This window comes from Zingiber officinale, chromosome 8A, assembly GCF_018446385.1.
Source record: "Zingiber officinale cultivar Zhangliang chromosome 8A, Zo_v1.1, whole genome shotgun sequence".
NCBI classification, from domain to species: domain Eukaryota; kingdom Viridiplantae; phylum Streptophyta; class Magnoliopsida; order Zingiberales; family Zingiberaceae; genus Zingiber; species Zingiber officinale.
In genome coordinates this window covers 7,458,590-7,482,704 of record NC_056000.1, presented here as the reverse complement: position 1 = coordinate 7,482,704, position 24,115 = coordinate 7,458,590, and the positions used below count along the sequence as shown (strand labels likewise).

At 36.9% G+C, this 24,115-nt stretch overlaps 3 protein-coding genes across 5 annotated transcripts; all 3 read left to right on the top strand.

Annotated features, from left to right (window-relative positions):
- The first annotated feature begins 21 nt into the window (after positions 1-21).
- LOC122012193 (protein CHUP1, chloroplastic-like) lies at positions 22-1,764 on the top strand. The gene is made up of 2 exons (XM_042568649.1): positions 22-1,027; positions 1,098-1,764. Exons 1-2 carry the CDS (start codon positions 185-187, stop codon positions 1,536-1,538), a joined length of 1,284 nt encoding a protein of 427 aa, XP_042424583.1. The 5' UTR covers positions 22-184; the 3' UTR covers positions 1,539-1,764.
- A 92-nt stretch (positions 1,765-1,856) lies between these two features.
- On the top strand, positions 1,857-3,876 carry LOC122012194 (GDSL esterase/lipase At5g03820-like). Its single transcript, XM_042568651.1, has 5 exons — positions 1,857-2,223; positions 2,372-2,502; positions 2,578-2,811; positions 3,127-3,382; positions 3,464-3,876. The coding sequence occupies exons 1-5, from the start codon at positions 1,962-1,964 to the stop codon at positions 3,655-3,657; spliced, it is 1,077 nt and encodes a 358-aa protein (XP_042424585.1). The 5' UTR covers positions 1,857-1,961; the 3' UTR covers positions 3,658-3,876.
- A 442-nt stretch (positions 3,877-4,318) lies between these two features.
- Positions 4,319-24,115, top strand: LOC122012190 (magnesium transporter MRS2-11, chloroplastic-like). Of its 3 annotated transcripts, XM_042568645.1 has the most exons (13): positions 4,319-4,848; positions 6,484-6,556; positions 7,862-7,932; positions 8,750-8,835; positions 8,915-9,005; positions 9,149-9,217; positions 19,261-19,347; positions 19,434-19,599; positions 20,394-20,439; positions 21,245-21,325; positions 22,398-22,480; positions 23,651-23,694; positions 23,801-24,115. In XM_042568645.1, the coding sequence occupies exons 1-13, from the start codon at positions 4,435-4,437 to the stop codon at positions 23,894-23,896; spliced, it is 1,407 nt and encodes a 468-aa protein (XP_042424579.1). In that variant the 5' UTR covers positions 4,319-4,434; the 3' UTR covers positions 23,897-24,115. The 3 variants fall into 3 exon arrangements, with proteins under 3 accessions (XP_042424579.1, XP_042424581.1, XP_042424580.1); XM_042568647.1 differs by lacking the exons at positions 22,398-22,480; positions 23,651-23,694; positions 23,801-24,115 and adding an exon at positions 22,207-22,391; XM_042568646.1 differs by lacking the exons at positions 22,398-22,480; positions 23,651-23,694; positions 23,801-24,115 and adding an exon at positions 21,654-22,391.

The following is a 24,115-nucleotide window of genomic DNA, read 5'->3' as shown; positions in this document are numbered from 1 at the left end:
ATCTTCGTTTATTCCAAGCTTGATATCAAATTATCCTTCACTAATCATTCACCCAAATCAGAAGCCACTTGGATTCCAAGCCCACTTTGGAGGTGAACCTGCCCCAAGGCAAGCCTGAAGCTTGCCCAAATACACCACTCATCAATTGCATGGATCGCAAGGTAACAGAGCGCCTTCCTTGTGCATGGAGAAGGCCAAGACCTTAAGAGAAGCAGCCAAGCTGAAGTCTCTCCTTCTAATAGCTCTCCCCTTTGCTGCCCTCATCTTCTCAGGCCTCACAAAGATCACCATAAAAAGAAACCGAAAACCTTGTGGCCTTCCGTTCCACGAAGAAGAAAGCCTGATGGATTCTTCTGCTTCCAGTTGTTCCACATATGATTTCGATTCATCCTCCATATACCAAGAGGAAGAAGAGGACGATGATCTTGAACAAGTAGAGTTCCTGCCGAGGTGTCTAGAAAATCCAAGCGATGTTTTGATGGTTAATATCCAAGAAGCTGCAACTGATGGCATAGCTTGTGAGATTACATCATCTACCAAAGATGAAACAGAAGCTCTGCAACTGATGACTCTAAAAGAAGAGATGGAATCTTTGAACTCACTTGTGGCTGCAATTGCTGACAGAGCAAATGAGATGGAGTCAGAATTCCAGGACTACTACAGTGCAAAGGAGAATGAAGCGGATTTCCACAAGCTACAGATTATGTCTTTAAGTTACAAGCTCGAGTGTCTGGAAGCCAACAACCGGAGGCTCGAGAGCACCATTCGCAGTCAACATCTCAAGAAACTGAGAGAGGAACTCAAGTTTCAGCAGAGGAAGATAAACAAGATGCAAAAAATAGAAAGGCTTCATCGTCTCGAAGCACGGCGGCAAACTCTGGTTATGAGCGCTCGAGAAGATGAGTTGTCCAGGATAGAGGAGGAGTTGAAAGAAGTGAAGGAATTTGCAGATCGATTGATGCAGGAAAACAGTTCATTAGATTGCAAGCTGGAAGCATTGACAGGAATAATTCAATCTGCATCAGAGGTTCGTATCCTATATCCCCAACTTGGTTTTTCGATTAGAAAAGTTAAATTATGTCTGCTCCTATTCACAGGCAAAAGCAGAGATGGTCAAGAGTGAAAGCTTCAGGACTGTTTCGAACCAGGAGTTGCTCGATCAACTGGAGCTGTTCCGGTATCAATGGTACCTGGAAATGGAGGAGCTTATATACTTAGGCTGGGTCGGTGCTTGCTTGAGCCATGAACTCACCATGAACCAAGAACAACAAGAACAAGAAGATTTGAATCCAGTTCAGGAGATCGAAGAGCAGCTGATCATGGAGAATGAAGTTGTGAAGAGTTGCAGGGTGGAGTTCCATGACTCAGAATGTTCCCCAGCGGCTGCAGAGATCAGCAACGAAACTTGCATGGATTTGGAAGTTGAAGGCAGCAAGAAGAGCCGTCGTTCTTGTGGGTTGAAGAAACCAAGGTTGCTGCGCAAGCTTAGAGGATGGGCCAAAGTAAAGAGAACAGCGGAAACAGAATTGATGGATTAACTTGTTGCATTAAATTACTCAAAATATTGAAACTCACATTAATAAATAATTTATCTACCACAATTGATGGATCACCATTTTTTTTCTTGTCATAGCCCATTGGATCCTGTTAGGTAGCTGGTGATAAAAGAGAAGAATTATGAATTTTATGATCCTGTAATCAATCTGTTTCCAGATAAGGAAACGGCAGTGCAAGATCTAGATACTACAGTTCAAGGCTATATCACAGGTCCATAAAAGCTTTCAATGCCTAAACTTGTGGCACTTTAACTGCTCATCTTCTGATGCCAGTTCGGCCCACATTTAATTCTTCACTTCTCCTCTCCTCTTCTTAATTAAATCCCTCTCATCTACTTCTTTCTGCATCAACATTGTCCATTGAGCAGCTGTAGAGCACACTTCACTTAGTGAGGGAGTGAAACAATGGAGGTTTGGAGAGGAAGAACTGGTGCAACCACGAATCTGGCTCTTGTCGCTGTTGTGTTGGCTGCAATGGTGGAAATCTCCGCGGGGCAAGGGCTGGTCCCTGGTGTCATGATCTTCGGAGACTCCGTCGTCGACGCCGGAAACAACAATAACCTTGCCACTCTTGTCAGGGCCGACTTCCCTCCTTATGGAAGAGACTTTCTGCAGCACAAGCCCACAGGAAGGTTCTGCAATGGCAAGCTTGCAACTGACTTCACCGGTACTGCATCATCTCTGATATTGTCAAAAGACTGTTTTTATCTATCAAGAACATGAACTTTCTTTCTACTAATTAATGATCCCCACGAATTCAATCAATCCGTTTATGAACAAAAACAAACTTACTGGTTTAACCTTTTCCCATGCAGTCGAGAACCTCGGATTCACTTCATATCCACCAGCCTACCTCAGCAATGAAGCTGCAGGAACAAATCTCTTGAATGGCGCCAACTTTGCCTCGGCTGCGTCTGGATACTTGAACAGCACTGCAAATCTCTATGTGAGCGTTCTCAGATTTTCATCGTGGATTTTCATAGCTATTGTAAGGATTGCCACCATTGTTTCTCTTTGGCAGCATGCAATCCCTCTAGCCCAGCAGGTGCAGTACTACAAGGAGTACCAGTCCAAAGTGGAAACCATTGCCGGGAGAGAAAAAGCGAGAACCCTATTCAGTGGTTCCATCTACATTCTCAGCGCTGGGAATAGCGATTTCATCCAGAACTACTACGTCAATCCTATGCTCAGTGGAAGTTACAACCCTGATCAGTTCTCTGGCTTGCTGGCGAAATCTTTTACCAATTTCGTTCAGGTGCATTCCCTGCAAAACTTCACAAAGTTGCTCTAGGGATTGTTTAACAAAGATCTATACATATATTCAATCTATTCAAAGCAACAGTTAGATCACAATACGTATACCTACTTTAGTCAAAATAATTGATCCACTCCATTATATGTCATTCAATGCGTTCAAGCTAAAGCTGGGTCGCCGTACGTTAGTAGTAGTTGAGCAATCAAGACAAGGATTGATGAGCTCTGCAAACCCTGATTCTCTTAACTTTCAGACATTGATTCATCATTTTTCATTGCTGATCACATTAATAACTGGCCTATATCCGTGGACCAGAATGTGTACGATTTGGGAGCACGCAGAGTCGGTGTCACATCTCTACCCCCAATGGGGTGCCTTCCAGCAGCCATCGCTTTGTTTGGTGGTGGCAATAATGGCTGCGTAACACGGCTCAATAACGATGCAGTCGCCTTCAACACGAAGATCAACACGGCTGCTGAAGCCCTGAAAAGAAGTCACCCTGATCTGAGGCTAGTCATCTTCGACATCTATAAACCTCTCCTGGACCTGATCAACAACCCTGGGAGCAATGGTACGCATAGTTCGAGCCCACTGCAAAATATACAAAAAGTTTCAGACATGTAACTGACAATTGTATTGATTTGGTCCCAAGGTTTCTTCGAGTCAAAGCGAGCTTGCTGTGGCACAGGGACAATCGAGACATCGCTTCTTTGCAACACAGGAACGCTGGGGACATGCATCAACGCCACTGGGTATGTGTTCTGGGATAGCTTTCATCCTTCGGAGGCTGCTAACAGGGTCTTGTCTGATGCTCTCCTGCTCCAGGGCATTGATCTGATCTCATAAGAAATGCATGCGATCGAGCCTTTGCCTTTTCTCTAGAACTCTACTACTTCTACTGCACTTAGAATTGTCTGAGGAAGTTGTTTGTCTTGTCCACTATTATGCTAGTCTTGTCTCTGAAGGTGGTTAGCTTAACCGCTATTATTAGATTTGAACTTCTACGTTGATGATTTAGCCAAGCCATGCTGTTGCTTGTTATTTAATAATGCTTTTGCTGGTTCATATTCCTGATTTTATTTCATCAATTTTGCTTATAAAAGAGTTTTTTCCCCCTTAGAAAATTACATGGATATTCACAGTTGTAAGATGTGAAGCAGTGACAAGATTTTAAATTTTTTTTTAAAATGTGAAAATAATAAGTGGATTTATAAATCAGTTCTTTAAAATCAGCAAGAGTAATTAATATCGAAAATTTTGAAATAGAAGGGGCCAAATGGCAAAAGAATTACGTTAGGATGAGAATAGATAATTGGTTTTGGGCGTGATTTGATAATATTCACGCGGGGGCCATGAAATGGTCCTTTTTTGTATTTGGGTAACGTTTTGGGTAAATCAGACGCGTCTGCCGATCTGTCCAACATGTAAAACTCGATATATTATTGGGAGAATTAAGTTATTATCAAGACACGTCATCTTTTATTCGAATAAATCAGAAGGTAAAAACTTGGGCCACGACTTGCAGGCGAAAGTTGCTTGCGGGTGATGGTGGTACAGTAGTACGTCAATTTGTTTCCTTGGCGCGGTGGCTCAGCCGGGGAGCCCTCATTCGCCCAAAGCTTGATGTCTTCGTCTTCCTTGCTCCTCTTCCTCGACCTGTCCCGATTCTTCCATCAAGCGGACCGGGCCTCCTTACTCCCCTTCCGCGCCTTCTCCGCTTCCGTCTCCTCCACTTCCCTCTCTACATATCCGACCCGGAGCCTCCTCTCGATCCATCCCGTGCTCTCAGTCTCCAGATCCACCGTGAGGCCATTATCTGAGAAGGGAGGCGGCGATGGAGGAGGCGCTGTCGTTCGGAGTCAGCAGGAGAATACGGAGGGGGAGTTGGCCGAAGCGGAGAAGGAGTTTGTGGCAGATGGCGTCTGTATTAGCGGCACAAGTGAGTCGGAACCTTCATTTCAGCAGCAGGAGAAGAGACGCAGGATGGTGGCCTCTGCGGATTCGATCTCGCTTGGCATCAGAGAACCTGTGTACGAGGTAATCTGTCGGTGGAAATCCGCCAGCGCAGGAGTTCTTCACCTTAATTGGCGTGCGACTTTGTTGTCGTGCGTGTTTTTGCGTGTGTTCTTTGTTCTTTTGTGTTCTTTTCCTTTTTTTTTTTCCAATTGAGTATTCATGAATCCATTTTGTTTGAACACTTAAAACAACATTTCATTCCAAAATTAGTATGACCAACATGATCGAGACAATGTAGAAAACCTAGTCAGATAGAAAAGATCAACAACCAACTCCTTCCTACTTTCTTAGATGCCGCTGGAGAGAGGGCAAAACTATGGGCAGACAATTCACATAAAGAGGACATTCCTGGACAGGCTCGCTAGGTCAGACTAAGTCCTTCACACGGTGCTGTTGGTACGCTGTGAGGGTCCCCTGATCACTGCTGCCCAAGAGGAGTCTTGGTCCTGCGTTTGCAAGGTTAATAATGCCTCACTTAAAAACAACAAGATCGGCCCATGATTTCACCCAGAAGATTACGATAACAAAATTGCTACATGGTTATAACACTTGCACAAAATTTAATAGTCAATCAATTTGTCACTATTAACTACTAGCATACTACTTTTATAAATTACCTGAACCATTAACGGAAAAATATTACCTAAGGAATATTTTGCCTAAATCTCCCATTTGCGTGCAGGACACCAAAAGTCACCTTCATATTATTCATAATCTGTTAATAGTTTAAATAAGTAAGAGCAAAATTGTTAAACGGCTTAGAAGTTTCTGATCTTCTATTTCTCTTCTATCTCGCCCCTAAGAAGATTCTAAAACTGATTCTGGCATATCATAGGAGTAACTTAAACAATAAAAAAAAGTTCATTAAGAACTAGAAGAATCTTTTTTCCCCCTCAAAGTCGTTCAAATCATCATGGTATAGGATAAACTAAAAAGTTTTGCGGAATAATAACTGATAATCTTGAAAAAAGCTTGTGACATTTCTGTTTCTTTTCTTCTGTTTAAAAAAATTTATATCTCAATCTTGACAACCTTCCTGTAATAGTTGTTACTATGCTGCTGCTATGGCTGGCCATGGCTTTCAATTGCTACCTTGCATGTTTGGTATTTGGAAGTTTCTTTGTGCCTTCAGAGAACTAATATATAGGTAATAATCTAAAAGGGCACTGAGTTCACTATTTGAGACATCATGACAAAACATTTGAAAGTTTGTAGAGATAGACTATATGCTTACATTTGCACCTTGTTATTCTTGATTTCAGAAAGCTAGATTAGTGTCATATAATTATTTTCTTTGGTCTAATAGTATATTTCATGCTTGATAGAATCTCTTTATCCTACTGTGAGAATGTAACTTCGCATCCCAATACTTTCACCAAAAATAACACTTAACCATGTCAATAATTCTTGACTTATACTAGAAAGTACCTGTACTACTTTCTTGTTATCTAAAAGCATGGTTGGCTTTTCACTGAATGAAGATTGATAGGGTTCGCTTTTGTTCTCCACATGGATGACAAAATTTGTTTTTTCAGTGTATTTCTGACTCTCCATATGATTTGTTGAGTATTCGTGGACATTTGATGTAGTTTCAAAATGAGTACTAGTTCAGATCAGAATGTATGATGGATTTGTAATTGGAGCTGTTACATCCAGGTGATTGAAGTTAAATCAGATGGTACAGTGTCTACAAGGAAAATTAACAGGCGACAATTGTTGAAATCTAGCGGTGGGAAACTAATTTCTCAAACTTGATATTTATTATTTTATTTCATATCAAAACTGCAAACAAAGATTAACTGGCATCATAGACAGCATCATTTGCCATCTCCTATATGTTGTACTTGTTCTGTTTATTTTCTACTTCAACCGTTGAGCTTTTTTTATTGATTATATCAGTACAATCCTTTCTACTTCCTGCTACTTTATCAATTTTAACTTCTTGTCATAAAGTTATGGTTCCATCTATTTATTTATCTACTGTATGGTCAATAATTTGACAATTTTATTTTTCAAAAAGAAGATCAATCACTTCTGAGCATATAAAAATTTCATCTCTACGAAGTAATTAGCTTTTAATCAATAAAGTTCTATTTTTTCAAATTCTCTGTGTGAGATTGTTCTTCACTTTGTGGGATACTTATATTATGTTTTATCAGTTTTGACCCAAAATTTGTGTGAATTGAGGATTAAATTTGGTGTTACATCAATTGGCACTAGAGTGTTATTGTGTTACATCAATTTGATACGAGAGCAATTTATTGTTGCATCGATTTGGCATTAGAGCATCTGCATTGGTGGGTGTTATAACACCCACCATCTCATCAAAAAGTATGGGGTCCACATGCCACATACACATTATATTAACACTTTCATTCTCTCACATTCATTTTAACATCAACATTCATTATTGTGGGGTCCACATGCCACATACACATTATATTAACATATTCATTTTAACATCAACACTCATTTAGAGGGATTTAGGTGTTTATATGATTGAAATAAGTTGTGCAAGATGATGAGTATTTATAGATGAAAATTTAATTTTTTTTATTAAAATAGTTGTTAACTAGTCGTTATATAGATTTACTAGCCGTTGTGTAGATCTACTAACCGTTAACTAGCCATTTAATTTTTTTATTTTAATTTCATCAAAAATACACCACTAATTTAATTTTATTTATTGATTTTTAATTTTTAATTTTTTAATTTTTTTTTTTAATAAAAAATACATACGAGGGCACCCATGTGGCCCTCCCATGCTTCTCACTTGGTGCACAGGTGATATATATATATTTTTTTAATCCACTGCAATGCCAACAACATTAACACTGCATCACATTCATTTTAACATCAACATGCAGTTATAGCATTCACCGTTGAACGCGAATGTAGATGCTCTTAGAGCCTTCTTGTTCTACATCAATTTGGTTTGAGAGCTCTTATGCTACATCACAATATTCTTTTTCTAATTGTCTTCTAGTTTTATTGTTATTGTAATTTTAATTCCTTCATGCATATTGTGTCTTAGGCCTACGACCCAGAGATATCAGGAGTGTAGACCCATCATTGTGGCTGATGAATTCAATGCCATCTTTGCTGGTAAAATTAAGCAATTTGTGAACCCTATTATTTTGTTTTATGTTATTTTCTGGTATGGATGGACTTTAAATAAATAACTTGTGGTGTTAACAGACTGATTCTTCTATATTATATAGTCCTTGGGCTTCATTATGGGTCTTTTTTTAAAAAAAAAAAGATAAACACAACACAATCTTGGACTCTCTTTCTTATACATCAACACCGGACCTTTCTTTGTTTCATTTCTATAATGTCTTTTCTCCACTACTTTTAAAGAAACTAACATGGTTTAAGTGGAAACCATCTGGTTCCCAGTGGCTTGATCTTGATAGGGGAGGTGACCTGAGCCACAGAAGATTCTTTTTAACCAATAGCTCCATAATTGATGATCCATATTATTCCTTTTTTTTTTGGTTCCTTGGATATTAGGCTACTCAGAAAAAGTTTTGCACAAAAAATTATTTCAGAATATTGGTAGCCATGTGAAGTCACAACTTCATCCTATGCTCTTTTATTTATTTATTTATTTTAGCTATGTTATATTTATGTATTCTGAGTCTCCTAATAGATTATTATGCCTTGGGATTAAAATGACATGGTTTTCTATTTCCTTTTTTACAATGTTTTGCATAGCTTGCTAAATATAAAAACAGAAATTTATGCATCTCAATGTGCCTTCATATGTAACTAGCACAGATAACCAGATTTCTGCCTTTTCCATGCTTGGTGGTTGATGGTGCCAATAATTGTTTCTAGATTTAACAGATACAATTTTTTGCATAATGTTTCCCACAATTTTATATGCACTTATTTACTTTTTTACACCACTTTATGGTAGGTGCGAGAACAAGCTATATTAATGAATTTGGGCTCCTTAAGGGCAATTGTTATGAATGAACGTGTTCTTATATTTGATTATAACAGGTGCAGGTCTTTCATTGTATATTTCACCAGCTTTATGTGCACATACACAATCATATAGCCTGTTTCTTTCACTTTATAGAAAAGGAGGGAGAGCCTTCTTAAAAACATTGTTGCCTCGCTTAAATTCTAAAAGCAACGGCGGTGGACTTGCCATGCCTTTTGAGCTCGAGGTATAGAATTATCAATTCAATAAAACAATTCAGGTTGATGTGTGTTGAAATTATATGGGATTTTTTGGTTTCTTTTTAGTTGTAATTTTGGTTTGTAAAAACAATGAAATCTGAAGGATTGGAATACTTAATATTTTTTGCAGGTTGTTGAAGCTGCACTACTTTCTCGAATAAACCGGTTGGAGCACAGAATAATGAATATTGAACCTCGTGTGAGTGTTTTCTTTTATATTAATTGTCCATATTTCTAGATGAAGTTCAGTTTAGGTGAACTATTGAAGTATAAGTAGATATTGATTACTTCATGTTGTCCTTGTTAGTGCAATCGTCCTCGTGACCAGTTTGACTAAGTTCTGATTGGTCCAAGCTTGAGTTTTGATGTTTGACAATGTGTGAGAGAAAAGTCAAGTCAATATAGGACCGGATATTTGGGAAAGTTCTAATGGGAGGTTAGACAATGGAAAGTTCTAATTGAGGTGAGGCAAGGGAAAGTTTTAACTGAAAGTTAGACAACGGGAAGTCCGAGGTTAGGCAATGAAAAGTCCTGATTGAGGTTAGACAAGGGAAAAGTTAAGGTTAGACAAGGGAAAACTTTAACTGGAGGTTAGGCAACGGAAAACCTATGAAGTTGGGTAACGAGAAGTCCTAACTTGAAATTAAGTAGGTAAGAAGTTTACCGAGTAACTAGTCTTAAGTGAGGTTAGGTAAGAGAAAAGTCCTAACTAAGGTTAGGCAACGGAAAGTCCTAATCGGAGGTTAGGCAGGTGAGAGTTCTACTGAATGACTAGTGCCAACTGGAGATTAGGCAAGGGGAAGTTCTAGTAGAGCTAGGAAAGGGAAAGTCCAAATGGGTCAAAGGTGGACCAGACACATGGTGAGCAGAAGTCCAACGAGAAGTTGGCAAAGGAAAGTCCAAGTGGGTGGGTCAATGAGGACGAGCACTTGGCTAAGAAGCCTTGGCAAATTAACGTTGATCGGATGCTAGGCAACGGGAAGTCCTAATAAGTCACGACTAACTTTAGTGTTGGACAAAGGACTCTAAACACAGATCAGAGCTTATGGCTGGACAATCGATCATAATAATTGATTGGCCCAAACTAATCGATTGGTGCAATCGATTGATGGTCTTATTTGGGAGCATAGTATGTCCCGAAATTGATTGGGCCATCGATTAACCCATTTGATGTACATCATAATCACTATCATGCATTATTTTTAATTCCTTGTAATTAAGGACAATGATATTAATTGACATCCTAGGTTAGGATGATTAAAATCGAAATGTCTAATTAGAGATACATGATTCCTTAGTTTTAGGGAAAACCTATTTTACATCTCACAATGATCATAAAGTAACTTGTATGTGTATTGAGATACATTAGATTCAAGTGAGATGTTAGGAGAATGAGCAAAACTTAAGATATTGATTTAGTGTATCTATTTGAGTTTTAGTTTCATCTAAAACACATAGATTTTGTAAAGTCCAATCATGAGGAAAGTTAATGTACAAGTCATGTGCATTTAAGCCAAAAATCGTTATTGGAAATTTGTTGTGAAAATGATTTCAAAAATATGTTGGAAAACCGTGGGGAAGTCTATTTATTAATAGACATCACCAATGATTAGTTAGATACATAGTTAGAGTAAAATATTGAAGTTTTCAATGGTTTCTAATTTTGTATTATTCTTTGAAATTGAGATATATTTTCATAGAGAATTATTTTGCCCCTAACGTTTACATGAAATTTTATGATTTTTGGAAATTCGTAGAATTATTTATGGATTTCTGAATTTCAGTTTGAAATTAGGAATGTTAGATACAACAATCGATTGGGTTAATCGATTGTCACACACCAATTGATTCGTGAATTTCTGCGAGTACATAAACTCGTGGAATCGAATTGTATTCAACACCAATCAATTGGTATTGGGCGGAATTGATTGATAACTGAAACCAATCGATTGGTTGTGATTGATTTCGATTGAAATGGGTTTGTTTTAGTTGATTAAGCCATATTTAGGTTATTTAATTATTCCTAACATTATGAAATGCTTGGACAAGTATTTGAGGGTATTTTCTTGATGAAAATGAGAAATGAATAGTCAAAGGGGACTAATGAGGAGTTAAGGAGGTTTAGATTCAAGGTTGAATTTTAATCTCATGACTTCAATTTTGGGATTTCCTAAAGATTTAGGGACTTCAAATCATTATTGGTGCAATGATAGAAGTTGGAGCATACTTTGAGGGGGGGAGTTTCACCTTAAAGGCATGATTTGGATAAGGAACGAGATCTATAGAAGGATGATGTATGTATGCTTAAGGTTAATCATCGGAAACAATGGAAGCTTGAAACTTTCATTGTGATAAGAGGAATTTTGAGAAATAGAAACAATGTAAGTTAGGGAACCTTCATTGTCATGGTTAGATGAATCTTGGGAGAAGATTTATAATTTGTGTATAGGGTTTAAGTTAGGAACTCCTCATTTATGTTTTGGTATGAGATGAAGAAGGAAGTTGGGCTAATATGAGTTAATCTAACTTAATCATATTGTCAAACATCAAAAAGTGGGAGATTATTGGTGCAATCGTTCTCGGGTCAAGGATGACCAGCTTGACTAAGCTCGAGTTGGTCCGAGTTTGAGTTTCAATGTTTGACAAAGTGTGAGAGAAGTCAAGTAGGTCAAGAGAAGACCGGATACTTTAGTCCTAACTAGAGGTTAGATAACGGAAAGTCCTAATTGAGATTAAGCAAGGAAAAGTCCTAACTGGAGGTTAGGCAAGGGAAAGTCATAACGGGAAGTTAGGCAAGGGAAAGTCCTAACGGGAGGTTAGGCAACGGAAAATCCTAACTGGAGGTTAGGCAACGAAAAGTCTTAATTTCAGTTGGGCAAGGGAAAGCCCTAACTAGAGGTTAGATAACATAAAGTCCTAACTGTAGGTCCCGTGTTATGCCTGCTAGAGGGGGTGAATAACCCTAAAAATTAAGTTAGAATAATATCTCTTGCTTTTGCTTTAGCAAGGATGCACAATTAATTATGCAAAAATAATTAACATTAAATAATCGAAATAAAGTAAGAGGATAAAAAATTTTACTTGGTTATAACCTAGACGGTTGTTAATCCAAGACAGTTGAAAGTTCTATTAAAATTCTCCTTCGTGAAGGCGGAATAGTCTCTTACAGTCTTTGAGAGGTGCCTCCAAGGGGATCCAGGATGCCTCCAAGAGGATAAAAGTTTATCCTCTTCTCAACGGTAGCCTAACGACTACTATTCATTGGAGGCGCCTCTATAGAAGCTCTAGGGCACCTCCAATAAGGCGCGAGGGCGCCTCTAGTCTCCAGCAAGGCGCCTCCTTGAGGCGTGAGGGCACCTCCATGCTCCTTAGAGGAGTGCTTCACTCCAACAGCTGGCAAATGTAATTCTCGCACCCGAGGCGCCCTCAATCACAAGTGAGGCACCTCGGGTCTTCAAGATCAACATCCAAGTTGATCTTCTTCGATATTGCTCGCTTGGGTAATACTCTGGTTGTCCGGAGTTGAGCTCACTCGAACTTAATTTCGACCTTCTCCTCGAATAGGTTTCCTCTCATGCTTCTCGTCCTTCGAACATCGTGCACGTCCTTCTTGTCCACCGGTCTACTCTTCCGCATCTTCTCGTCCCTCAGATGCACCGAGCTTGTCGACTTCCTTCCCTTGTTATCTTTCTCACTCGTTGCGTATTCCGCTTGACTTCTTATGCTCTTAAGTTCTTACACTCTTAAACATAAGACATTAAAACATCACAGGACTTAACTTAACTCAGTTGATCATATTAAAACTAACTTGAGGTATTTACAATCTCTCATTTTTGATGTGCATCAACTCGAGTTAAGATTAGGATAAAATAGACAAATAAAATGCAATTAAAACATAAATATGACATTTAAGTGCAAGTGTTGAATGCAATAGCAATTAAAGAAATGAATAAATAAAATCTCCTCCTAAACTTAATCATCTAGTTATTCTCCCCTTTTGATCGCATAAAAAAATAAGGGAAAAATGGGCAAAGTTAGAAAAAAAAATCTGAAATTTTTCTAGGGGTCGTACATAAACATCCCAAAGTTGTGGATTTTTACCGAAATAAATTTGCAAATAAATTGATTTTTAAGAATTGACTTTCAAATTTCTTAAAAATAATTTAAAAATAATTTTAATTTTTGGAAAAATTTTGAAAATTTTTGTCAATGTCAAAGATAAGTTCAGTAAAAAAATTTTCAATGAGCAAATTGTTTTTTTCTATTATCAAAATAAATATTTTGAGACATAAATGGATTTTTTAAAAATTTAATGTTTAAAAATAGTTTTATACTTCAAAAAATCATGCCAATTTTTTTAAGTATTTGAAATGTAATGTTTATATACAGAAAAATTAAATCTTTTAAAAATAAATTTTCAAGAATTTTTAATTGTTAAAACATTTCTGTCAATAAATTTTTTTTTATGTGATCAAAGGGGGAGAATAACTAGATGATTAAATTTAAAATTCTATCAACAGAAAATCTTATGTTATGTTACAGGAAAATTAATTCCGTCAAAAACTAATTTTTAAAATAATTTTAATTTTAAAAATATAATTTTTGTTAAAAATTCATAAAAAATAATATGGAGGTCAAAAAAATATCGGAAATTTTTTCTGTTAGTCGATAATAATTTCATTTTCACACACAAAAAAATAATTGGAGAGAAAATGTAAACAGAAGGTCTATTAATTAATTTTTACAAACAATATTAAAACTAAAGTAAATTAAATTTTGAGTATGCATATAAAAATTAGTTAAATCAGACTATGCATGATTTGAGAACCCAATATAAGTTTTTACTTACTGATTTATCAAATATTTTTTAGGAACATAATTTCTAGCTATTTTTATAATTTAACCCCTATGATTCTTAATATACCAATTTAGTCCTCCATTATTTCTAGGATTTGAAATTGACAAAAAATTTGAGCCTGCATCATTTTTTTTAATATTTCTATTTGCTCTTTTAATTTAGAGTTTTCCATTTGAATTTTGTCAAAAAGTTCTAATAGACATGCTTTAGCTAAGTTTATCTTTAACTCTTTGTTTTCTATTTTTAAATCCATACATTTATTTCGTAGTTTGCATAATGATCTAGATAACATATTTATACCTTCATACAACAGATCAGAAGGTAAGAGTCATACCTCACTTACCATATCGGATTTGTAATTCGAAGCTCTCCTTCATCGATGCTCTTAATGCTCATTTCGGATGAGCTTGCTTCGTCTTCAGCTTTTTGATGATTTGCCATAAGTGCAAGTCCAGCGTAGGCCTCGATCTCAGACTCTGATGCTGACTCATCCCACATGGCTTTTAGATTTTTGTGTTTCGTCCGTCTTGACCCTTTGTCTTTTTCTTTCTCCCTTTTCTTCAGCTTTGGGTAGTTGTCTTTTATGAGTCTTTCTTTAGCAGTTGTAGTATCTAACTTGCTTCTTTCCTGGAAGAAACTTCTTGGCCGACGACTTATTAAATCTATTAGTTTTAAAAAACTTATTTAACTTTCTTACCATAAATGCTTCTTCGTGGTCATCGAGTGAAGAATCTGACTCTGGTTCATCCTTTTTGTTGGCTTTCAATGCTAAATTCTGAGCTGACTTTTCTTCTTTATTTCTTAAACTTGCACATCTTGACTCGTGAAGTTCAAAAGTTGAAAATAAGTTCTCTAAGGTACTTATCTCGTGGTCCTTGGAGACGTAGAAGGAATCTACTATAAACGTCCGCTCAGGTGTTTTCGGAAAAGCATTCAGCGCATACCTTAGCGAGTCCTGATTCGTTACCAGTTCTTCGAAGTTTGCGAGTCCGGTGAGCAACTTCTTGATTTTTGCGTGTAGATGAGCAACTGATTCTTCCTTTTCCATTCGGAGGTTGCTAAGTTGGTTTTGGAGCAGCTCCTGTCTTGTGAGTTTGGCCTTCGAGGTTCCTTCGTGTAGCTCTAGTAACTTCTCCTAGAGTATTTTTGCCAAGTCATAGCTGGCGATTTGATTAACTTCTTGGGGCGGAAGAATGCTCAGCAGGTGAAACTCTGATTTGTCGTTCGCCACGAAGTTATTTTGCTCCTTTTTGCTCTAAAGGTGTTTTTTTTCCTCCTCTCCGTGTTGAGTGTTACATAACCATATTTTATTGTTAAAAGAATTTCAAAATCTGTTTTAAATAATACATCCATTTTGGGGTTCCAAATTGCGAACTCCCCCTTGAACTTTGGCAGGTGAATGCTCGATTCGGCCATCGTCTTCTTACTTTAGCAGGCGATTAGTCTTTCTAGAGTGGTTTGACTCTGATACCAATTGTAGGTCCCGTGTTAGGCCAACTATAGGAGGGTGAATATTCTTAAAAATTAAGTTAGAATAATCTCTCTTGTTTTTGCTTTAACAAGGATACACAATTAATTAAGCAAAATTAATTAACATAAAATAACAGAAATAAAGTAAGAGGAGATAATATTTTACTTGGTTTCAACTTAGGTAGTTGTTAATCCAAGATACTTGAAAGCTCCACTAAAATTCTCCTTCGTGAATGCGGAGTAACCTCTTAGTCTTTGAAAGCTCAGGAATTACTAAAAAGATTAGTACAATGCAATGTTGAATATTTCGTTTCATGTTGGGTAGAACGGACAAAACTTACCGTTCCACTCGTGCACCGAAATCAACACCAATATAGCTACAATTTCGTGCGATGTCATCGGCTCATCGCGTGCACGCGACAGAGGAATCATGCGTGCTCGTCGTCACGCGATAATTAGGCACACTCATCGCACGACAAAAGGCTTGTCGCAATTCCATCGCGGAGGAGTCGCGCGACTCCTCCAGCGGCGTCGGAGGCGTCCCCCGCGACTCTTCGGTACCACCGGAGGAGCGCGCAACGATTTCTCGAATTTAGGCGTTAAAAATTAAATATTTTAATTTAATTAATTCAAACATTTCCCAAGGTAAGTGTGATATTTCAAAGATCTTTTTATAAAGTCTAATTAATTTATCCCAATAAAATAAAAATATATTTATTTTTTTAAAAATAAATTTTATTAATTAATATTTTGAAAATTAATTTTACTAATTTAAATTTTATTTAAAAATTTTTAAAAAATCTAAAATTTTTAAAAAATTCTAATAAATGAGATTAATATTCTGATATTTTTAATTATTTTATATTTTTTTCAGTTTTACTATTTAATTAACATTTTAATTTTTAAATCATTTTAAATATATATTATTTAAAATAATAATTAATTTAAATAAAGAAATAGTTAATTTATACAATTATTATACCTAACGTAGTATTTTTTTAATTAATTTATATACTTATTATAGAAGCAATATAGAATCAATTTAAAATTTAGATCCATTAATATTAAGATGTTTAACTTTTTTTACTTTTAAAATTCTTATTTTTTGAATATATAAAATATATATTTTTATCGTAGAATATCTCTCTACTAATCTGCTTAGGAAATATTATATGTCCTTTATTTAAGAAATTTTGATAAATGTATGTTAAGTTTATGATTCATAATAAAACACTTATAATCTTGTACCGCTCTAATCATTCTAAATTGAGATAGTTGAATTATTATTAGAAAATTATTTCAAGTTTAAATTAAAAAATACTGAAACTGTATTGGCACGGCACCATACGATATCGAATCCGTATCGTTCCGATCTGAGACTGAAATCTCGGCATGGGTCGAGATTTTAAACCTTGGTACAATGATTGATATATAATTCCTATCTACAGGGGGACTTTTTATAACCTTCTGGAAAAAGTTACGGTTGTTTGGAGGTATTTCCAAGGGGATCCAAGGTGCTTCCAAGAGGATAAAAGTGTATCCTCTTCTCAACGGTAGCCTAACAATTGCTATTCATTCGAGGCGCCTCTATAGAAGCTCCAGGGCGCCTCTAATAGAGGTGTGAGGGCGACTCTAGTTTCCAGCAAGGTGCCTCCTTGAGGCGTGAGAGCACCTCCATGCTCCTGGGAGGCGCCTTCACTCCGGTGGCTGGCAGATGTAATTCTAGCACCCGAGGTGCCCTTAATCACAAGTGAGGCACCTTGGGTTTTCAAGATCAACTTCTAAGTTGATCTTCTTTAATCCCGCTTGCTTGGATGAAACTCTGATTGTCCGGAATTGAGCTCACTCGAACTCAATTCCGACCTTCTCCTTAAGCAGGTTTCCTTCCCGGCTTCTCGTTCCTCGAACGTCACACATGTCTTTCTCGTCCACTGGTATACTTTTCCGTATCTTCTCGTCCCTCGAATGCACTAAGCCTATTGGCTCCCTTTCCGTGTCATCCTTCTCGCTCGCTTCATTTTCCGCTCAACTTCTCATGCTCCTAAGTTCCTGCATACTTAGACATAAGGCATCAAAACAACATAAGACCTAATTTAACTCGGTTGATCAGATCAAAACTAATCCAGGTACTTACACTAATCAAGAAGTTTATTGAGTGACTAGTCTTAATTGAGGTTAGACAACGAGAAGTCCTAACTGAAAGTTAGACAACGGAAAGTCTTAATTTAGATTGGGTAAGGGAAGACACTAATTGGAGGTTAGGCAATAGAAAGTCCTAACTAGAAGTTAGACAAGTGAAAAGTTTACCGATTGAGGTTAAACAAGGAAAAAGTCCTAATTGGAGGTTAGATAATGGGAAGTTCTAACTAGAGGTTAGATAGGTGGGAAGTTTACCGAGTGACTAGTTCTAACTAGAAGTTAGGTAAGGGGAAGTCCTAGCGGGGCTAGGAAAGGAAAAGTCTAAGTGAGTTAAAGGTTGACCAGACAATTGGTGATCGGAAGTCCAACGGAAAGTTGGCAAAGGAAAGTCCAAGTTGATCAAGGAGGACCGGACACTTGGTGAAGAAGTGCTGGCAGATCAAAGTTGATCGATTGCTAGGCAACGGGAAGTGCCAACGAGTCAGACTTTAGTGTTGGGCAAAAGAACCCTAAACTCTGATCAAAGCTTAGGGTTGGGCAATCAAATAGAGTGTGTGATCGATTGAAGGCCTTATTCGGAAGCATAGTTTGTCCTGAAATTGATTGGGCAATCGATTGGCTTGGTCAATTTCTCGCGACAGCACAGAAGATGCTGGAATTGATTGGGGCAATTAGTGCTTTTCGCAAGAACAGAAAACTTTTGAATTGATTGGGTTAATTGATTAGAAGCTGTCAATTGATTGGACGGACGAAAAAGAGTTGTTCTATTTTGAATGGTCGATTTGACGTGGTAAGGCTAATCGATTGGGAGACATTTTTCAGCCTGAAAGAAACTCTAGAAAAGGGGGGTTCACGAAGAGAATGAGCTGCCGGTTCTTGTGAAGTTCGAAGTGAAGTGTTGTTACATTTTCAATCGATCAAGAGACATTTCCAAGCACCAAGAAAGCACTCAAAGCAAGATTCATGTAAAGTTGTTGGTATTCATTATATTTGCTTTCATTTCTTATTGTATTTCTCGTGTTCGAGATTGTACGAGGTTTCTCTGCCTCCGAGAAAGAGGTTTTCATAGTGAAGCTGTGAGAATGGAGAGGACCGTTGGATTAGTCACCTCATAGAGATGGATACTAAGTAAAATCGAAGGTGTTAGCATTGTGGAGTCTTCGCTTCAAGTTTCCATTGTAAATCAAGTTCGAAGAAGCGAAGTGAGCTATTCACCCTCTATTATAGCTCATCCGTGTCCTAACAGTCCTTTAGTGGTTACTTAGGCATAACTTGGTGAGAGATTACTTGGGCATCTAGTGCTGCTCTGCAATGTTCATTTGCATTTTTTTTTACAAATTGGATTTGATGATTTGTTGATTAGAAAATAAATTTTTATTGCAGTTATGCTATTAGGAACCACATTCAGATAAGAGTAACTGCACCTCCCACATCTGTTAAGTTGTTTGATTACTCTTATTCTTATAGCATTTTGTTAACACTGGCATTAGTTCTCTCTATTCAAGAAACACATTCTGCTAGGCTGTCACAAGTAACCTCAAATTATTTTTTCTCATAAGTATAATTAGCTTTTCAATTATGTGGAGCATTCATCAAATATTACAACCATAATCATTGAAAATTCCTTATCCAAGAGCAGAACTTATGACATTCATATTTAGATAAATCATCATACTATTTTGTTTACCCCTCCCAACTTCTCTACTCAAGTATACTTCTCTACTTGAGTATACCCTATTCGTAATATGAAATGATGGATTGGATTTTTGTCTTAGGTGGTTGCATTACTTGAAGTTCTTCTTCTTCCCAATAGATTGACAGCCGATGTGTTGGAAGATCTACGTCTGAGCAAACAAACTTTGGCATGTCAAATGACTCATATAGTATCCTTTGATTTTAGATGTGTGTAACATTGTGTATTAATTTTTCTTTCTGTGTGCAATTAAAGGTTGAATTGGGTTCACGAGCAGGAGAGCTGAAACAGATGCTTCTTGATCTTCTTGAAGATCCTCATGAAATTCGTCGAATATGCATAATGGGGAGAAATTGCACAATTCGCCGGGGGAGTAATGACGTGGAATGTTCCCTTCTCTTGGACAAACAAATTGCTGAAGGTGCATTTGTGTTTTCGTCTTTTTCCTACTCTAGGTTCTCTCCAGATTCCTTACTCTAGTCACATATCTTAGAAGAATGATATCAGAGAGATTGTATACTTGTGATTTTATATTTATCTGCCATCCTATGCACTGTGGCCAAATTTTATGCAAATGAGGTATGACAGTATAATTTGTAGGATCTTTTTGATATGCATGAACTCATGCATTGATGTAGCTTGTACCCTACACATATTTCCCGGTCAAATACTTGGTTTCATAGATTATGTTGCTTTTCTTCATAAAATAGAGGCTTCTAATATAAATTCTCTTTGAAAGGCCTGCATACTTCCATAACTTTTCCATAATAAGTTGCAAGTCACAACTGTTTGGGGTCCTTGATTTTTATTTTTTTTTCATCATTAGAGTTTGATGTGATGAAAAAAAAAAAAAATCTAACCACACAGCTTTAATTCTGTGGATAATAGATTCTCATCAATATTTGTTGAATAATAGATATTCTAAAATTAAAATATCCAAGACTCTACACGATTTACTTGTTAAACCACAACCACTCCTTGCTATTGCTAAAATAACATTTTAGATATTGTTATTAATTTGACATTAAATTTTCGGAAGCTTATTTTTGTCATCTTACCATTATAATTTATCTTGTTTCTTTCTAAAGTAACTATTGTGATTCCTATGTACTTATTTGACACTACATGTTTTTTTATTATGACCATAGAATATTGTGTAATGTATTCTTCCACTAATGTCTTCATTTTGTCTCATGATGGAACAACATTCTACAGAAGAAGAGGAAGAGATCGAAATGCTCTTGGAGAATTATCTTCAACGGTACTGTATTCTAATAAATATGAACTTCACAATTGTTTAAAAAATTATAGTGAGAAGGAAATCTAGATATCCTTTCTTTTACTTGGGAACGTTCATACCTTAATAGGGAACCTTCATGATCGGCCTCAGCATTGACAAATTCATTCATTTAGTAAACTTCAGCAAAGACTCTCATCCTCTAATCAGGGGCATTTATAAGGACCGTGTATCATTTTCTAGGATATGATAACGTTGTCACTCGAGGATACAAAAACATTAACTCTCCTAAGGAATTCTCAAGCACACTGGCATCTCAATAAGTTCATACGTAGAGTTGTGTTCTAATTAAAGAGGTATAGGTGTAAATCAGAGAACTATCACTAACTTGGGCTTAAGCATTGTGGGTCAGTAGTTGAGCTTAACTAGTTATTGAGTTGGTTTTCTTGTTTGAGCAATTGTTTCAATTAGTATAGGAGCAAAGGTAATTCTAGATATGGAAGGTGTTTTGGAAAGAAAACTCGAACCTGTTGAATAGGGATGTTTTGGTCTATGAATTGGGTTTATATTTTTATTGTGATGGTACTCCTTAAGTGCTTGAAATTATTCAAGCATAGGCTTGGATGAGTGAAATATTATTCATTTGCGCTTAACACCTTTGAGCCAATGGTTGGTCTTAACAATTTAATGGTGTTAGCTCTCAACAACTTAGGGGCTTCTCTCATTTGGGTGGATTGTACGTTTCAAGCACAGACAGCAGAAGCACACAACGCACACCCATAACCTGATCAAGTTCTTGTGACGCTTTAACCTATTTCACTTTTTTCAGATGTGAATCCTGCCATGGTCAAGCTGAAAGACTTCTTGATTCTGCCAAGGAAATGGAAGACTCTATTGCTGTGAACCTGAGGTTTACAATTTTTTATCTTCTTAGCCTTGCTGATGCTTAACATTATATACTTGACTGCTGCTTCTTCTATATTGCATTTCAAATCTACCATTATGCCATGTGTAGTTGCTAGTATGCTCCTTCCATCTTGTTTTTTAAAATTATTAGTATTTTTTGTATTGCATCTTGGAGATTGCAATTTCTTCTGAATTAAGTTGTCTTTGTGACACTAACATATAAAAGTTAGAGCAACTAGAAGATTAAAAGGTTCTGTTTTCAGTAGCTTAGTTCATACTACAAATTTTTTTGTAAAAAGTCTGATAGATGCTTTTGACATTGATATTTACAGTGTCATGAAAAAAAAATATATAAGCATACTACTGGATTATTTTTGCTGCATATCGGAGCATATCTGCATTCCCAACTGCTGGCTCGTGATGGATCTGCCCATCTTATTTGTTGTTCCTTCAATTTGATGTATTTTGAGCAATCCATGTCAATATCCTTCTAAATCTTAGGATGGTATAAACATCTGCAATGTTGATGTAGCACTCTCCCTCCTGAAAGCATATAATTTCTCTTCAAAAATCTTGATGTAGGAACCTTGCTTCTGTGTTGATCTTGGAGTTGGCGATCTTTTTGTTGGAAATTTTCCTGAAAAAACTGAAATAGAGAAGTTCAAGTAGAGCAATTAAATGAATACATCATAGTTTTATGTTTGGTGATTTTATCATGGGATAATCTATATGACCACAAAGACTAAGATTAATACACCAACTATCTTGGAGATGCCTATGATATGATCTTCAAATGGATTGTTGAGGTTTCCTTTCAGCTCCTTAGTATTCTAATTTCTTTTTTCCTTTCCAAATACAATTTTACAAACAAGAAAACATTCACAGAGGAAAACATGATTTGATTTTGTGTATTCAACCTTGACATGGAGGCTTGAACTTCAAACTCTAAAGGTTGGTATATCTTAACAATAAACTGGATCGCGAAGATTTTGTACAGTCACTCTAATTTTCATGTTCCAATTCAGTAAGTTTCTATTTTTATATGGATCAAATTTCATTTACCTATTTATCGCCAGCTCTCGCCGACTTGAAGTGAGTAGAGTAGAGTTGCTTCTCCAAGTTGGGACGTTCTGTGTTGCAGTTGGGGCTTTAGTAGCAGGTATGACTCATCTCCTAAGGCTGATCCTTGTTATTGAAGCCTTGTACTATTGGATGCGAATTCGAGAGGGGCCCTTCATGAAGACCTAGAGAAAGAGGACACGTGTGCTCGTTCTTTAGATCATGAGCACTTAATTCTATAGCATGTGCACCTCTAATTTAGATCGTATGCGTTTGTTTTTCAAAAGTTGCCTCTATGACCTTCAACAGAAGCGTCTCCTCAGAAATTTTGCATGCTATTTTAATTCTACAGGGTTTTAGGGCATTGACTTTTTTTCATCCCCGAAGCATGCCAATTAATTAAGTAAATTCACAATCCTGCAGACTTCGCTGCACATAATTTTTATGTATTTATTTTGGTTAAAAGGTAGAAGCCAACATTTTTCAACTTATTATAGAGACTTAGGCATCAGTCCTATCGAGAGGATGAATTAAATCACTGCAAATGATACAATGTAACTCCATTGGTTCCTCCTCTAAGGTGCCGTTCTGTAGTCTAGTTGTAAGGGCCGATTTAGACAGTCAATATGCTGCCCCATTCTGATCCCTGCTGTCTATTCTCTGAAACATTAGATCGGATCCTTTGGTCCACTATTTTAATCAGAGGATCTATTTTTTCTGGATCAAGAGATGGTTCACAATGCAATTGTGGTTGGATCGCGGCCATGATTAGGTTGCAATTGCATTGTTGACCATCCGGTTCACCTTTTACCTAAGTTATAGTTTGGATCGAGATGAGTGGTCGGAAGCCGTCGCCCACTCGACGCCAGGCAGCCCGGCCACCCAACCACCGCCGGCAGCCTCTGAGCGGCCTCTGGCCGCTCATCCCGATCCAAATTATAATTTGGATGGGAAGATGAATTTAAGGAGGGATCGCAATCAATTATAGTTGAATCACGGTCGTGATCTAGTCACAGTTATGTTGTGAACTATCTCCTGGACCAGAGGATCCTTGGTCCTGAAGCATACATGGTTTCCAACTATGGCTTTTCTTTTTTATCTTTTCTTATAGACGTGATCTTAGATGTTAAAGAGATTAAATCCTGTTTTTCGTTGTCAAATGGGGCATGCTTCCTGTATCAATATGTTCAATAAAAAAAATTGAAAAACAGAATTGTAAGGTCATTCCTGTCTCTGATGATGAATTGGTTGTATATAATTCACTGTGCAGGAATATTCGGCATGAATCTAAGATCCTACCTTGAGGAGCATGCGGTATTAACTCCTTCCTTTTTCATTTTAATTCTCCAACATAAAGTTAAATATAATCGCTATTTTTAAGCATTATTTTGTTATGATGTCATGCTGGAATACGGTGCAGTGGGCATTTTGGTTGACTACAACAGGGATAATATTTGGCGCAGTGGCTGCGTTTTTTCTACTCTACTCTTATCTCAAGTCCAGAAGGATCTTGTGATCTTCCCAGCATTTTCATCGATTCTGAAGGCAGTTGCGATTGAACATAGAAGTGAAATAGGTTGGCATTTAGTTGGGTTCATTATTTTTTCCTTCCTCTGTTTTAATTTTATGCAGCAGCTGTTTAATCAAATTTTGTTGCTGCGCACCATGATACATTGGTCAGACGAGATTGATCCTTTCTATTGATCTAAAAGTTAGTCACAGACAAATTTCTTCA

Coding starts and splice junctions, on each gene's coding strand:
- LOC122012194 (XM_042568651.1), top strand. CDS start 1,962: ATGGAGGTTTGGAGAGGAAGAACTGGTGCAACCACGAATCTGGCTCTT. Junction 2,224..2,371: donor GCTTGCAACTGACTTCACCG/GTACTGCATCAT, acceptor TTTCCCATGCAG/TCGAGAACCTCGGATTCACT. Junction 2,503..2,577: donor ACAGCACTGCAAATCTCTAT/GTGAGCGTTCTC, acceptor TCTCTTTGGCAG/CATGCAATCCCTCTAGCCCA.
- LOC122012193 (XM_042568649.1), top strand. CDS start 185: ATGGAGAAGGCCAAGACCTTAAGAGAAGCAGCCAAGCTGAAGTCTCTC. Junction 1,028..1,097: donor TAATTCAATCTGCATCAGAG/GTTCGTATCCTA, acceptor TCCTATTCACAG/GCAAAAGCAGAGATGGTCAA.
- LOC122012190 (XM_042568645.1), top strand. CDS start 4,435: ATGTCTTCGTCTTCCTTGCTCCTCTTCCTCGACCTGTCCCGATTCTTC. Junction 4,849..6,483: donor TCAGAGAACCTGTGTACGAG/GTAATCTGTCGG, acceptor TGTTACATCCAG/GTGATTGAAGTTAAATCAGA. Junction 20,440..21,244: donor TTGGAGAATTATCTTCAACG/GTACTGTATTCT, acceptor CACTTTTTTCAG/ATGTGAATCCTGCCATGGTC.